This window comes from Helobdella robusta (assembly GCF_000326865.2).
Source record: "Helobdella robusta unplaced genomic scaffold HELROscaffold_4, whole genome shotgun sequence".
NCBI classification, from domain to species: Eukaryota; Metazoa; Annelida; class Clitellata; order Rhynchobdellida; family Glossiphoniidae; genus Helobdella; species Helobdella robusta.
Window position 1 is genome coordinate 2,267,570 of NW_008704902.1, and position 13,627 is coordinate 2,281,196.

The 13,627-nt window shown below is 30.7% G+C and overlaps 2 protein-coding genes across 2 annotated transcripts; one reads left to right on the forward strand and one right to left on the reverse strand.

Moving 5' to 3' along the window:
- Positions 1-5,115: 5,115 nt before the first annotated feature.
- On the reverse strand, positions 5,116-8,011 carry HELRODRAFT_66928 (hypothetical protein; the record flags this gene model as incomplete). Its single annotated transcript, XM_009024248.1, has 8 exons — positions 5,116-5,230; positions 5,775-5,909; positions 6,123-6,177; positions 6,353-6,492; positions 6,736-6,902; positions 7,001-7,131; positions 7,277-7,496; positions 7,946-8,011. Coding segments are annotated over 8 exons (1,029 nt in total), but the record flags the coding sequence as incomplete, so codon positions are not given.
- A 1,301-nt stretch (positions 8,012-9,312) lies between these two features.
- HELRODRAFT_162269 (hypothetical protein) lies at positions 9,313-11,343 on the forward strand (the record flags this gene model as incomplete). The annotated part of the gene is made up of 5 exons (XM_009024521.1): positions 9,313-9,469; positions 9,550-9,737; positions 10,135-10,288; positions 10,364-10,552; positions 11,234-11,343. 5 exons carry the CDS (start codon positions 9,313-9,315, stop codon positions 11,341-11,343), a joined length of 798 nt encoding a protein of 265 aa, XP_009022769.1.
- Positions 11,344-13,627: the final 2,284 nt, after the last annotated feature.

The window sequence follows — 13,627 nt, forward strand, 5'->3', positions numbered from 1 at the left end:
TTTTTGAGGCATTTGATATATGTTTATATATATATTTAAATCAAACATATCTCGCGATTTATATATTTAATTTTTATATATTGTGGATTAATCATTTATTTATTCATTTTTAAAATCACTTTCGAAATGTTTTTAAATATTTGAAACTAACAAATTATTGTTTAACGTGTCTTTTGATGTTGTTAAGTATATGTACTTTAGAATGAAAGCTTTCAATGGCCATAAAATTACAACTTAGTACATTAAATGAGGCTTTATTACATTTTAAGTTTCTTTGTATTTATTACTGATAAAATAAACATTTGGTATTGTGAAAAATGTTTACTTAAGTTGTTTTTAAAGTGAATCAGTTATTCATTGTTGTTACGTTTTTACTCGTCTTAAATCGTTACATATGTTATATTTTAGAGTAGGTGCAACAACAATTTTTAATTCAATGAGTTTTGTTTAAAATCAATCTATAAACATGTTACGCAATCGTATGAGGTTTATTTGATTCTGTCAAAAATCTGTCATTACACTCTTCCTATACTTTTTCATAGCAAATTACTAAGAAAGTCAGTGATGAAAACAATTTCAAAAGCATGGCTCATTCAAAAGTAAAAGGCAAAAAACTAGAATGAAAAAATTATCAGAATATTAATAAAAAAACTGCGTCTCTAGAAAACTCAACGGGAATTCTTCCAGTGCTCTGAAAAGCATGAAAACTTGATAGTCATGTGATATTTTAAGCAACAAGTGTTGCATGAGTTTAGACCAGTTCAACTGAAGGAAGAATCGGCAACCTCGATGTTATCTACAATACATTTCTTATCTTCGGGTCCCACAAACTTGTTATTTGAACCAACGGCCGAATCCGAGTGATACCAAATAAGATTGGAAATTACTGAAATCGACAAGTCTTGGTTTAACTAAAAAAAAAAATACTGTGACGGAGTTCATCATATCAACCTTATGATATTTTAAACAGTATTCGGCTGAATGGAACTTTATTTTATTTTTTTCTTAATAAAATGATTCGACCATAGAACAATTTTTTCTCATTTGGTAATGTAATTATTACCAGTTTTGTGTAAATTTAACATTTTTAATGAAAAAATGAAAATTAAAAAATTATTGCAAATCAGTTAATAGCAAAGATATAAAAACTTTGAAATATTACAGCAAAAATTGAGATACTCTGAAGAAAATCACTCATGCATTCTTTTCAAGAAAAATTATAATTTATTTGTGAATGAAAAACAGCTAGTTAGTTACAAATTATATCCAAAAATGTTGATTATGTCGCAATGATCAGTATTTTAGGGCAAATTGAAAAACACAATAAAAAAAATTATGACGACAACCTTTCGGAAAAAATATTAAAGTGCATAACTATAAGAGAAACCAAATTTAAAAACAGCCAAAATATTCAAAATTTGGATTGAAAATGGATAAAATAATCATACAATTAATTGTGGAACATAAATCTGTGGAAAAAGTGAAAGTACTTTTTATCAGGCATTTGATAAATAATTTTAATGATAATAACTTAAACAATAATTTTCAAAAAATTATAAATACGTTTACAAAATTGTTTAATTCTTTAACCGATTTTTACAAAGAAAATTCCTCATAATTGCATATTTATAAAAAAAAGAAACAAAAATTTGCTTGTATCTCACATTAATAAACTTCCACTGAATATATTTAGCAATGTCATATATGCTTCAACTAGTAGGTCTTCATTACCAAACTCGTATTTAGAGCCTCTACACAAAACAACAATATCTAAAATTAATTTAATAGAATGTAATTTATAAAATTACATTTCATGAACATAAACATGATGATAGGTTTAGGTACATTATATTTTTGTTACCAAATTTGACAAAATACATTATCCACTTCAAACAAAGATGTTTAAATCGTTAAACTTGCCTAAAATTTACTGTCACCATACAATAAAATGAATATACATATCATTCATAATGATTACAAACTACACTAACCAGTTAACAACATGATGTCAAAGCAATCGCTCCATTGTTAACAAACTATTCATTCAACTAACTAACTCAACGACCACTATTTGGACGAAATGGAATTGCATTGAGTGTTAAACATCATTGTGTGATGCGACGATCTTAATTATATAAATATACAAACATTCTAATAATGTTACACAGGTACGAACAAAATGTTATAAAATAATAACTGAAATATTATGAAGTTTAACAAATTTTCAAGCTGGTGTCTTATAAAACAAACAACAACGTTAACTGAACTGAAACAATAAAATTGATATATCACATATTCACATTTATTCATAAATTTGTTTTTTCCGATGATTTTGCTGTCACCCAGCACTCCTTAGTGCTACCAACCATCAAGTTGTTCGTTTTAATCTGGTGAAAATATACATTATATATCATTTGAATAATTAAATAATTTCGACGTGGTATCAAATTGATCGCTAAGATAATTAATATCATTAAATTAAATTGAAAATATTAAATATCTAAAAAAATATAATTTTCTTGCAACAAATTGCAACAGCCACTGAAATTTTAGTTCATAGTTTTTTTTACTTTGAACATACCGATGGCAGAAACCTCGGTGGCTTGCTACTTACTGGTGACTCGTTCGAAGTTTTCTAGTACAAAAAAAAACATCGACAAACAATAGATCAGTTAAGATTTGTAAATAAGGAGAATATATAGAAATTAAAAATAATTTATTGAATAAACTACAAAAGAAAATGAATTCGATAGAGAAATAACTAACTTGATTGACAGTTCGCTGAGCATGTGATGAAACAGCTCTTATTCTCTTTTGCCACAAGTTGGCAGTTGAAGCCGGTTCAACTTTCGCTGCAGTGAAATGTTTCGATTTAGCAGGAGCAGACGTATGACGAGGAGGATTGGGTCGGGATATGTTGGCGGTAAACTGCAGAATGACGACGTGCGATTTTTAACATTAACGAAACTGTGAATGAGTTAAATTTTGTTATATTCGAAGTTATAGTAGAAGTATAAATGATAGTAAATAATAATGCTGAACCAAAATAATACGAATTTGTAAAATTAGATTTTAACCACGTCGCTCGCCGCATTTACATTGGATCTCTTGCCAAAAGCTGACGTTTTTGATTTCGGTCTATTGACGGTAAGCATATTAGACATCAATTTTTCATTTTTGTCAAAGTTTTTTTCGTTGATCTTGTTAACATTTGAGTAGGAAAATCTTTTTACACTCCCATTTACAGGTTTCAAACCTGACTTATCTAAAATAAAAGAAGAAAGAAATTTATTTTATTTAATTTTCAGAAATTCAAACAGTTTTTTGTAATTGATCGCATGGTTTTTGCTCAATCCATGCTAGACAATATTCATATTCTGCTTGAATGTTTAAATTTAAATCGCGTTAAGCTGAATTAGTTGAAAAAAATCGATTTCTTCAAACTATAATCTGACATCCTGCCCATCTGACGAGCACAACATTATAAGCATGGTAATTCAATTTTATGAAAATTATGCAAACTAAAAATAAATTAAAAAGTTCAAAATTATTTTATTTCGTTTACTTCGTTTTGCAAATTTATTTCATGTCGAAAAATTTCTTTAAAAATATTTTATATATACCTTTTACGTCTTTCTCGTGGCTTGTTTCACTCGAGAAGCTGTTATATTTTTTGGTTTTCAACATCGGATGCATTTGCGATCGAGTGATTTCTGATTTTTGCTGTGAAACATTTTTTTCAGCAGTTGAATTATTTGATTTTGCCGTCGTTTTAGACATATTGCTTTCCTTCAGCAGTTTACCTTTCAAATTAGCATTGGATATGGCGTTGTCTTTTGCAAATTTGTTAACAGTTTCTAAATTGTTTTCTTTAAGATCTGTTCTATAGTTTCTATTATTGAGCTTATTTATATTAACGTTGTTCTTGTTGTTGTTGGTATTGTTGGTGCTGTTGAAATTGTTCTTGTTAACATAATTGCTACCGCTAGTGTTCAAAAATACACTTGAGTTATTATCACTCCTACTTCTAGAAGCAGAAATGACCCACCTTGGTTTTCCGACATCTTTCGTCGAAGAATTGTTTCGCAATGGAAGTGTGTTTTTGATATTTTTATCATTAATAGTACGTTTAGTTTGTGAAAGGGACGATGTTGATAAGCTTTTAGCAGAGGGAGCTCTTTTGAAATTAGTTATGGCTTCGTTTTGACCTTCCTGGTTGCATTCCTCAACAGCAATGACGTCATCCTGTCCGTTGCCTCCTCTGTGCACGTCATCACTGGTCTCTGTTACGTCGTTGTCATTGTTTTCATCAGCCTGGTTATGGTAAATATTATCTTCACGTCGGACCGGATCTTTCGAATTCTTTAGTGACACGGAATTATTTGAGCATTTTTCCAGACCGGAAGTTAGGTCATGAACAGATTCAAAATTATCAATTTCTTTACTTTGAAAATTTTTATTATGCGTCAGCAGCGCTTGTAAACTGCTAAAACTATCATAACCCGGTTCGAAAACGTCCACTATTCTATTATCTTCAACGTGATTTTGTTCAAAAACGTCCACCTTCTCCTCAATACTTTTGCAACTGTTTGCTTCCTCACAGAAATCACCACATCGCAGGGTGACGTCACCATCTGTCCCATCGTAAGCCACCTTTTCACACAAGTTCTCGTCATCCCGATTGCCAACATTCTCAGACGGTTTTTCGTTTCGAATCGTTTTGCTATCATCGTCACTGTCATCTTTATTACTTTCAACATATTCATTATTAATATTTTTTGTTGCATTATGAATTTCCGCATTTTTAGTTGAAACGTTGGAATGAACTGTTCCATTATTTGCTTCATGTCTCTGCACTTCTTTGTTCGTGTGATCGGAGTTTCCATTTTTCTTCGTCGGATGGTTATTATGTGATGCTTCTGACGTAGTCGTCGTTTTTGTTGTTGTGGTGGTGGTGGTGGTTGACACCTTCACTTGGTTGCTATTCATCTTCTTTTCACTCCAATCCATGCGCAACTTGCCTTCCGAAATCAACTGATACGCAAAAAGTATTAACTCAATTATTATCAATTTGTGATAGAAGAAGCAGAAGTCGAATGAAAAAAGTGAAATAAAAAGACCTACGGAATACAACTTATCTCTGTATTGATCGAGAGATAGCTGGACAGCATCATCCAGCATCGGCAGCACTTCATGGTCCATCGCCATCACCTCGCCTGACTTGTGAAACCTGCAAACGGAATATATGTAACTTGATCTTCATCTTATGCGAGAAATGTTGACATATTGAGTAAAAGTAGAAATAGGTCGTGCGAGTACGATGAAACTACTGTGTTATTCGACAAAAATTTATTAAAAATGTTCATGTGTTTCTTCCAAAGGCCTTCAAGAAATGTCACTAAGATGTCTGCATCTACATTTGAACTGACGGTGAACTGACGCCCATCGGTTCGAAAAAGCGTGGGAGTGGCGGAAGATGAAAGATTCAAAAAACTCGTTACTGTTAAAACTAAAATCAAGACAGCGAATAAAAACATTGAGAAGCATTTTTCCCGAAAAGGATGCAACGAAAGAAACATTCTTCTTCCATCAGTTTTTACATTCACACGCCACAATGCATGTAATCAGGAATCATTGGATGCTACGCCGTTGTCTCACGAAAGTGGAAAAATATCGTGCCCCGTTTTTAACTTCGTCATGGCTCTTTTTTACTACAAAAAGCACAAGTGAATTTATTTATAACGACAAAAAATCAAATCAAATTATTTTCTAACTTGAATACGTAAGGATGCTTTAAAGCTTGATCTGAAGTCAGCCTCTTATCTGGATTGAATTGTAGGAGATTTTTCAGCATGTGGAATCCATCTTCATCACGTGCAGGGAACAGTTCCTCAAGAGATCTGTAAACACTTTTGAAGAAGTGACATCGGATACAATAAACTCTCGAATGAAAATATTCGTACAAGAATAACAAAAAAAATTACCCTACACAACATTATCAGCCACAAAGTTATTTAATTTTTAAATACAAACAAAATTATAAAAAAAATTAAAATAATAAAATCTGAAACATGTGAAGATGAGACGAGAGTACAGATGCAAATGAGACAATGTATACGAACATTGAAGTGGCTTCAGTGACTGTGGCTCCGTAATCAGACTGCATGCTTTCAATATCTTCAAACGTTACAAAATTATTCAGTTGTTAAAATAAGCTAAAATACATTCAATACATATGAATGTCTCAAAAAGTTTATACTTAATACTCTTGAAAATTTTACAACAATGTATCAATAAAATCTTCATTAGTTTAAACTTGTCACAATAAGTGAATATTTCTAATTAAAAGAACCTTTTTGCGATGGTCTATCGATAATGGACATGATTCTTTCCAGCTGATTGAGAGTGGAAGAACCAGGGAAAAGAGGTTTTCCGAGAAACATTTCCCCAAGAATGCAACCCATGCTCCATTGGTCGATGCCTGCCGTGTACCTGCAATGCGATCCAACAAAAAACTTCCCTGTTCATGTTCATACTGCGTTTGCATCTTGAATAACTTCTTGGTTAAGAGTCACGTAACTCAACAAGATAGTAATTAACAAATTTTGAACGATTTGGTTAAAAGTAGATCAAACAAAATAATTTTTCTAGATCGATCAACCATAAATCACTGAGTTGAATAAAAAATAATTATAGTGATAAAGTTTGAAAGATTTATAACAACTCATAAATAACCTGTGGGATGCCAGCAATATTTCAGGCGCCCTGTACCATCTGGTGGCGATGTACTCGGTGAGGTTAGGAGAGCCCTCCTCATCAACCGGAATCTGCGAAAGCGATCGGGCGAGTCCAAAATCACACATCTTAACCTGACATTCACTGTTCAGCAGGACATTTGATGGCTGATGCAATCAAAAATCAACAATACATATGATTAGTATAACCATAAGGCCAACGATGTATTGACAAATCTATTTTTAAAAATCTTCACATATTTTACTTTTAAATCTCGATGAATAACATTTCCAGAATGTAGGTATTTCAAGGCTTTAAAGAGTTGATACATGACAAACCGCACGTGAATATCTTGCAATATATCACCTTTCTTTATCACATTATGCAAATCTGTCTCTTTCAATGGACAAGTATTAAAGAAACATAACATAACATTATGATTTGCAAACAACATTGAAACAAAATTATATGCATAAACCATATTTAAAATAAATAATTTAAAATCATTTTATCTTCATTGTGAAGTAAAACAAATACAAACCCATGTGTTCAAACACCAGATAGATATCTTTGTTGTTGTGAGCTTTTAGGACATCATACAATTTAATGATATTGGGATGATCTCCGAATGCCATGAGGAACATTATCTCTCGAAATGTTCTCTGGGCGTCAGTTCGATTTCTAAATGCATCAAATATTTTCTTCAGTGCCAAAATTTTTCTTGTCTTTTTGTCAGCTACTTTCCAGACAATCCCATAAGCCTGTAATAATAAGTAAAAACAATAACACATTATATTGAAGTAATGTGATTGCAATAATTTTCTTTAAAATGGGTAACATTTATTCAAGAAAAAAATTGAAAAATAATTTAACATAAATTATTATAATGAATCACCACTTCCTACTGATGGATGCAATCAGCACTTAGTTTTGAAAAAAATTTCCAATTTTTGAATGAGTTTCATTTTTTATTGCATGCATGATGTGATCAGTGAAGTGATGTTTCATTTGTTCATTTAATTAATAATTAATTTTAATTAAAATTAATTCAATTTTAATTCAATTCCAATAACCTTGATTTTAAAACGAATTTTGTTGTTTTATTACTTTGTAAGTTATAATAACAACAATAATATAAATAATAATAATTAAAATTTTTAAAAATCATAGTTAAAAATTTTCGAAATTAGCTAAGAAAAAAGCTACCAACCCCTTTGCCAAGACGTTTTTTAATTTCATATTTTTGTGAAATGTGCTCTTCAATTTCAGTTTCCATATTGTTATTTTATTAAAAGCAAATTAAACATAATTTTTTAAACCTGATAAAACGAAATAAAATTTTGTAATTTTTCAATAAACTTATGTATTATTAATTACATGTATTGGATCGGACATCTCAGATTGTTTACATAGAATCAGAACGTCCGTTGCTAGGAGATCGCATAGATAACAAACAAGATAATTGATGCACAGCATTTGCAGGCATCAATTACTTAATTATCTGATTATTGTATAAACATAACTAATAATTAGTTAATTAGTTAACGTATAATTATATTTAATAGTTAGTTAACGCATTTATTCGCGGATACATGCTTTGAATGCCTCTCTGATGTAACCGTCATGTACGACCATATCCACTTGTAAAATTTATTTTTAATGATCGCTGTCTTGTTAGCATTTTTCGTTTTTTAATGGCGGATTTCGAAAAAAACCATGAAGGCCACGGTCCCCCATTGTCAGCACTCAACCATTTTGAAAATTAGCCGACGTATATTGTATAATTTTACTTTACTTTTTATATGTAAATACACAGTTGTTTTAAATAAGAAAATTGCACTATAAGCCAAGCATTTTCAGTTTTTGCCCTCCCCGCTAAACTTTGCTCCATCCCCGTCAAGTTTTCTAGATCCGCAATTGTTATCATAAATCAATGTCAGAAAATTGGGATATGTTGCTCTTAAAAATTACTGTTAAATTATGCTTATACATATGTAGCATTTATAAACACCTTCATAGTTATCGAATATTTACAAATATTTAGAAAATTATATTAAGCACAATAGAATTGTGTGAGAAATTTATTCCAACACTGACAATCTATATATTTCATTCCTTCTATGTATAAAATAATATAACTATATGTATATATGTGTGTGTAAGTGTGAGTGTGCGTGAGAGTGTACGTGACTGTCTGCATTTTGCGCGTACGTGTTTATTATTCAATTGGAACCGTTGGAACGTCACGTAAAAATTTAAACGTTTCAAACTGAACTTGTAAATATTTATTGTATACGTTTCAAAATGAATCCTCCGGAATTTAAACATTTATTCATAACCATTGCTTACATTTTGCCTGTTTTTGGTATAGTTTTTGTTTTGTGTTATGTGTCTGTGAGTATTCTGCAAGTATATTGCATTTATATATTATATATATATATATCTATATGCAGTGAATATATATATATATATATATATATATATATATATATATATATATATATATATATATATATATATATAAGCAGTGAATAATTTTAACTTAATCGTCTGCTAGTTAGCCAGGAAGTGTATTTGATGGAGTTCGGAAATTTGTTGGAAGTCCCACGCTGCAACTGGATGAACAGACACAACCAGCTGAAACAAGTGGACACAATGATTGTATGGAAAGATTTTGGAACAGTTAACTTATATTGCTCAGATAAAAATTTGAATATATACGCAATAATGACTAGTACGTTTGTTTTCAGCTAATTGGTTGACACGTCTATTTTATATTTCTTTTGTGATAATTTTGAACAATTTTTAAATCAGAAAGGAGTGATTGCACGACGAAATATTCTCTTGATAAAGATTTGTTTGACGTTCAATGCATATTTTCATATTATCCTGGCGAGTTGAACATCACACTACGAATCCACGTTTACATAAAATCAAATGACAGGATTGTCACTGACGAAATGATCAATCGAAGTTCTCTCACTAAGGACAAATTAACCAGAGTAAACTTTAAAACTTAAACTTTTAAACTTAAACAGATTTTAAACTTTTCTTCTCTTTGTATAAATTGAAAAATTAACTCTTTGCTATATTCTATTTAAAATGATCTGTGAAGCGGTAATTAAATATTGTTCCGAATGAAACAATACGGTGAGCAACTTGCCAAGTAAAAACTAGGAAGAACAACTATCATGAAAAAACTCGCCATTTAATTATCAACTTTGAAAATCTGTGGTAATCAGCGTTTTTCAACGACAGCAAGAAATTTTCTTTAAAAAATTATTTTTACTTCGCAAATAAGCTCAAATGCGCAGTTCATGCATGTGTGATGTGATATTATTTACACGCATTTTCTTACTCATTATTAATTTATTATTACGAACATAAACATGTTTACAGATAAACTACCACTTCAGCAGCAAGCGAAGTTTTTCAAAGAACTATTTCTCTTACGAAGTATCCCATTTAATTACCATAAACGACTCTTTAAAAGTTGTCACTGGCAGCACTTCTCCAAAATTTTATTTCATGGAAGACATTGGCAAGTTCTTAAGTGTTTCATTTTTGTTTTTATCAAGTGCGGTATAGAAATGCAGTCATATGTGAAAGTGAACAAATGACAAAACAGGACCGGTCACAAATGTAAAAGTGCATCCAGTTAAAGTGGGCATCTGCGAGTCTGTTATATGCACGTCCGATGGAGATCCCACAGTTTCTTACAAGTGGACAGTCATTCACGTTGGCGATCACAAAATCAGCGGCAAGAACATGCTTGAGAAATGCACCAATAAATATGAAATACAATTTCTAAGGATTGGTTAGTTGTCGGTGTTAATGGCGAAGAATAAATAATAATTAAATACAATGAAATACAATTTCTAAGGATTGGTTAGTTGTCGGTGTTAATGGCGAAGAATAAATAATAATTAACATGACAAATTGTGAAAATTAACTGTTATAATATCATTCCGATAGAACTATCATTTGATTTTTAATATGAATTAAACGAATTGTCAACCGTAGCAATGATTACTGGCATGGTTTCCTCATTTTATTTATTGTGCGAGGGGCATGCTATGTTGCACGCTCTTAGTAACGGTCAAATTGTAAAATGAAAAATGAAACAAAAACTAAATTGCCTGATTAAAGCATAAAACCATGGTTGTATTATCTATATATCGAATCGACGATACTTTTTAATATTGTTTACATCAGCCGAGTATCGATACCAATACTTTTGAAGATCATTTGGATTGGATATATTGTTATCAATGAATGCTTCCATTTTCAAAGTTAAGCGCTTTTCCAATCGATAAATTTGTGATTAAATTTACAAGTTTATTGTCTCAGGCATAGTTTTTATTGTTTAACATTTCCAATTATGAGGTTGTCTTCTGTAAATAAAAATCTCATTATTCTAAGTTTATGTTAAAATCGTAATTTGAATGTTTTATTTTAAAATAATAAAATCATTTTGAAATTACTAATCATTTCAAAGGACGATATTCAGTGAGATGTGACGCGTCAAACGTTATATCAACAGGAGAAACAAGCCATTCTCATTGGTCAGGATTAATAACAGTGTATAATAATTCGGGTAGGGAATAATAAATATATTTACATCGAGCCAATGTCATTGATTTATATTCCGTTCTTTTCATTAACACTGTCATTTTAACAATAAACAGAATTAAATCAACAATATTTTAGATAGTCACAATCGAATAAAGGTTACAATACGTCCTATTATTATAATAAAAAATGATATTTTTTTTATTCAGCTGAAGAACACCAAAGAAAATGTGTTTCTTGTCGGAGTAAAATTCTAATTTTTACAATATAATATTTTTTATTACTTCTACTACTACTACTCCACTACTGCTACTACTACTACTACTAACTACGACTACTACTACTCCTACTTCTATTACTACTACATTACCACTACTACCACTAATATTACGACTTCTACTACTTACAGTTATAACTTATTTGCACCTAATATTTTTACAACTACTACTTTTACTATTCCACTACTAACAGTAATAATTAACGATTAATGAAGAGTTGAAGGTTCATACAATTGGCCTGGATGCTCTGTTGATAAGAATTTACGCTGGTGTGGCAGTTGTGCTCCTGTGCATCTTCACCGTGGCGCTCATCATCAACCGTACTTCCATTCAGAAAAAACCATTCAAAAGTAAAATCTTCAATCAATATTTACTGAATTTTTAATAGTGGTTTTTGTTCGATTTAATAGATAATGATATTTTAAGAGCGCATCTCGTACATTTTTTTAATGAAATCCATTCAGTCTAAACGAACTGTATAGTCAATTTCTCATTGTGTGACGTTGACATAATACTTACTACGATAAAATGTTCTTCCTTTTCTGACCAGTATCTCTTCCAACTTTTTCTCTTGTAAAACATTGAAAAACGTGGCACTATAAAAATTGCAAAGTTTGATTAATCGATTACTATATTTCAGTCTCACAAATTTCGGGACGAGTCTTAATAGGTATGTATATTGCAGCTGTGTCTTGTAATATCTTAGGTTATTTTGCGCTTTTTTCTTCCATTTCTGACAATGTTTTAATTAGCAACTTGTTCTGTCAGTTAAATACAAAACTGGACTCGATGTTAACTCGATGCGGAAGGTGACCTTTGTTCTGGTGAAACAAAAACAACCTTTTACCATTGCAGTGACATGAGTTTTTGTGTCCATACTATCGCAACAATTTCGTTTTTGTTTAGTACACTCTTGATTACGACTGCTAGCCATGCAGCATTTTGTATTGTATAGAAAAAAAAATAAATGCAAAATTATTGATATTTAATAATGTCTATAATTTGAAAATTTCAAAATACATATTGTGTAGTGATTAAATATAGATTTTATTTGTATACAGTTTTCAATTATAATAATAGAACTTTCTGCAAACTAGCAGTGTATGAATAGCAAAATTACTCAACTTTATGCTATATTGTATTTTGTGTAATTGTATTTGCAAGCCTAAGAGCAAAAAATAATTTTTCAGTCAGGGATCGCCACACCACGGGGGATGGTATTAAAAAGTTTGCGGCACTATAGTTTTATAACCGCTGGTGTGAAAAATCAAAATGGCTAAAAAGAAAATCGACCGTGTCTTATCGCTAAAAAGAACGAAACTGTCTCGAGAAACGTGGACAAACTTTTTTTTAAACATTATTGAAAAGTAAATGTTGTATTTGGAATAAAAATTGATAATTTTGATCTTTTTGTTCAACATTTTGAGGAATAGAAAAAATGGAATGGCAAAAAAGAGGAGAAAAAAAAGGGAAAAAAAATTTTAGAACAGAAAACGTTATAAATAATAATTTAGAATGGAAAGAGGAATGACCCGAAAAAATTGAGAGGGAATCAGTAACAAATTTCAATGCACTCTCCTTTCTGTCCAACTCGGAATATACAATCACTGTTATTATATTATTATTATATGTAGAGTTTTTTAAGAATCAGTTAATAACCGAATGAATCAATTTCGGATTTCTTAAAATATCCATTGAAAATCAAATATCAAATTGACGCTGTTATGAAAAACAATGCCTTACGAATCTTCACAAGTGAGCCACGCTGAAATTGCACCACAAAAGCTAAACATCTAAACTCCAACAAGCGCAATCCATACAAACTCACGCGTTCAGCACGAAAATGCCAGAACTCTTGAATGAACATAGGTAGCAGATTTAAAACTTTATTGCACGAGTATTCGTTAAAAACATTAAAGATATACTTAAGATTAGATTAGATCATTTGATATAATGTTCACACACAACACTTAAAAAAATTAACGTTATCATAGATGAAACAAAATGGTAATTTTTAACGTTCGTTTTTTTTGGAGGAATGT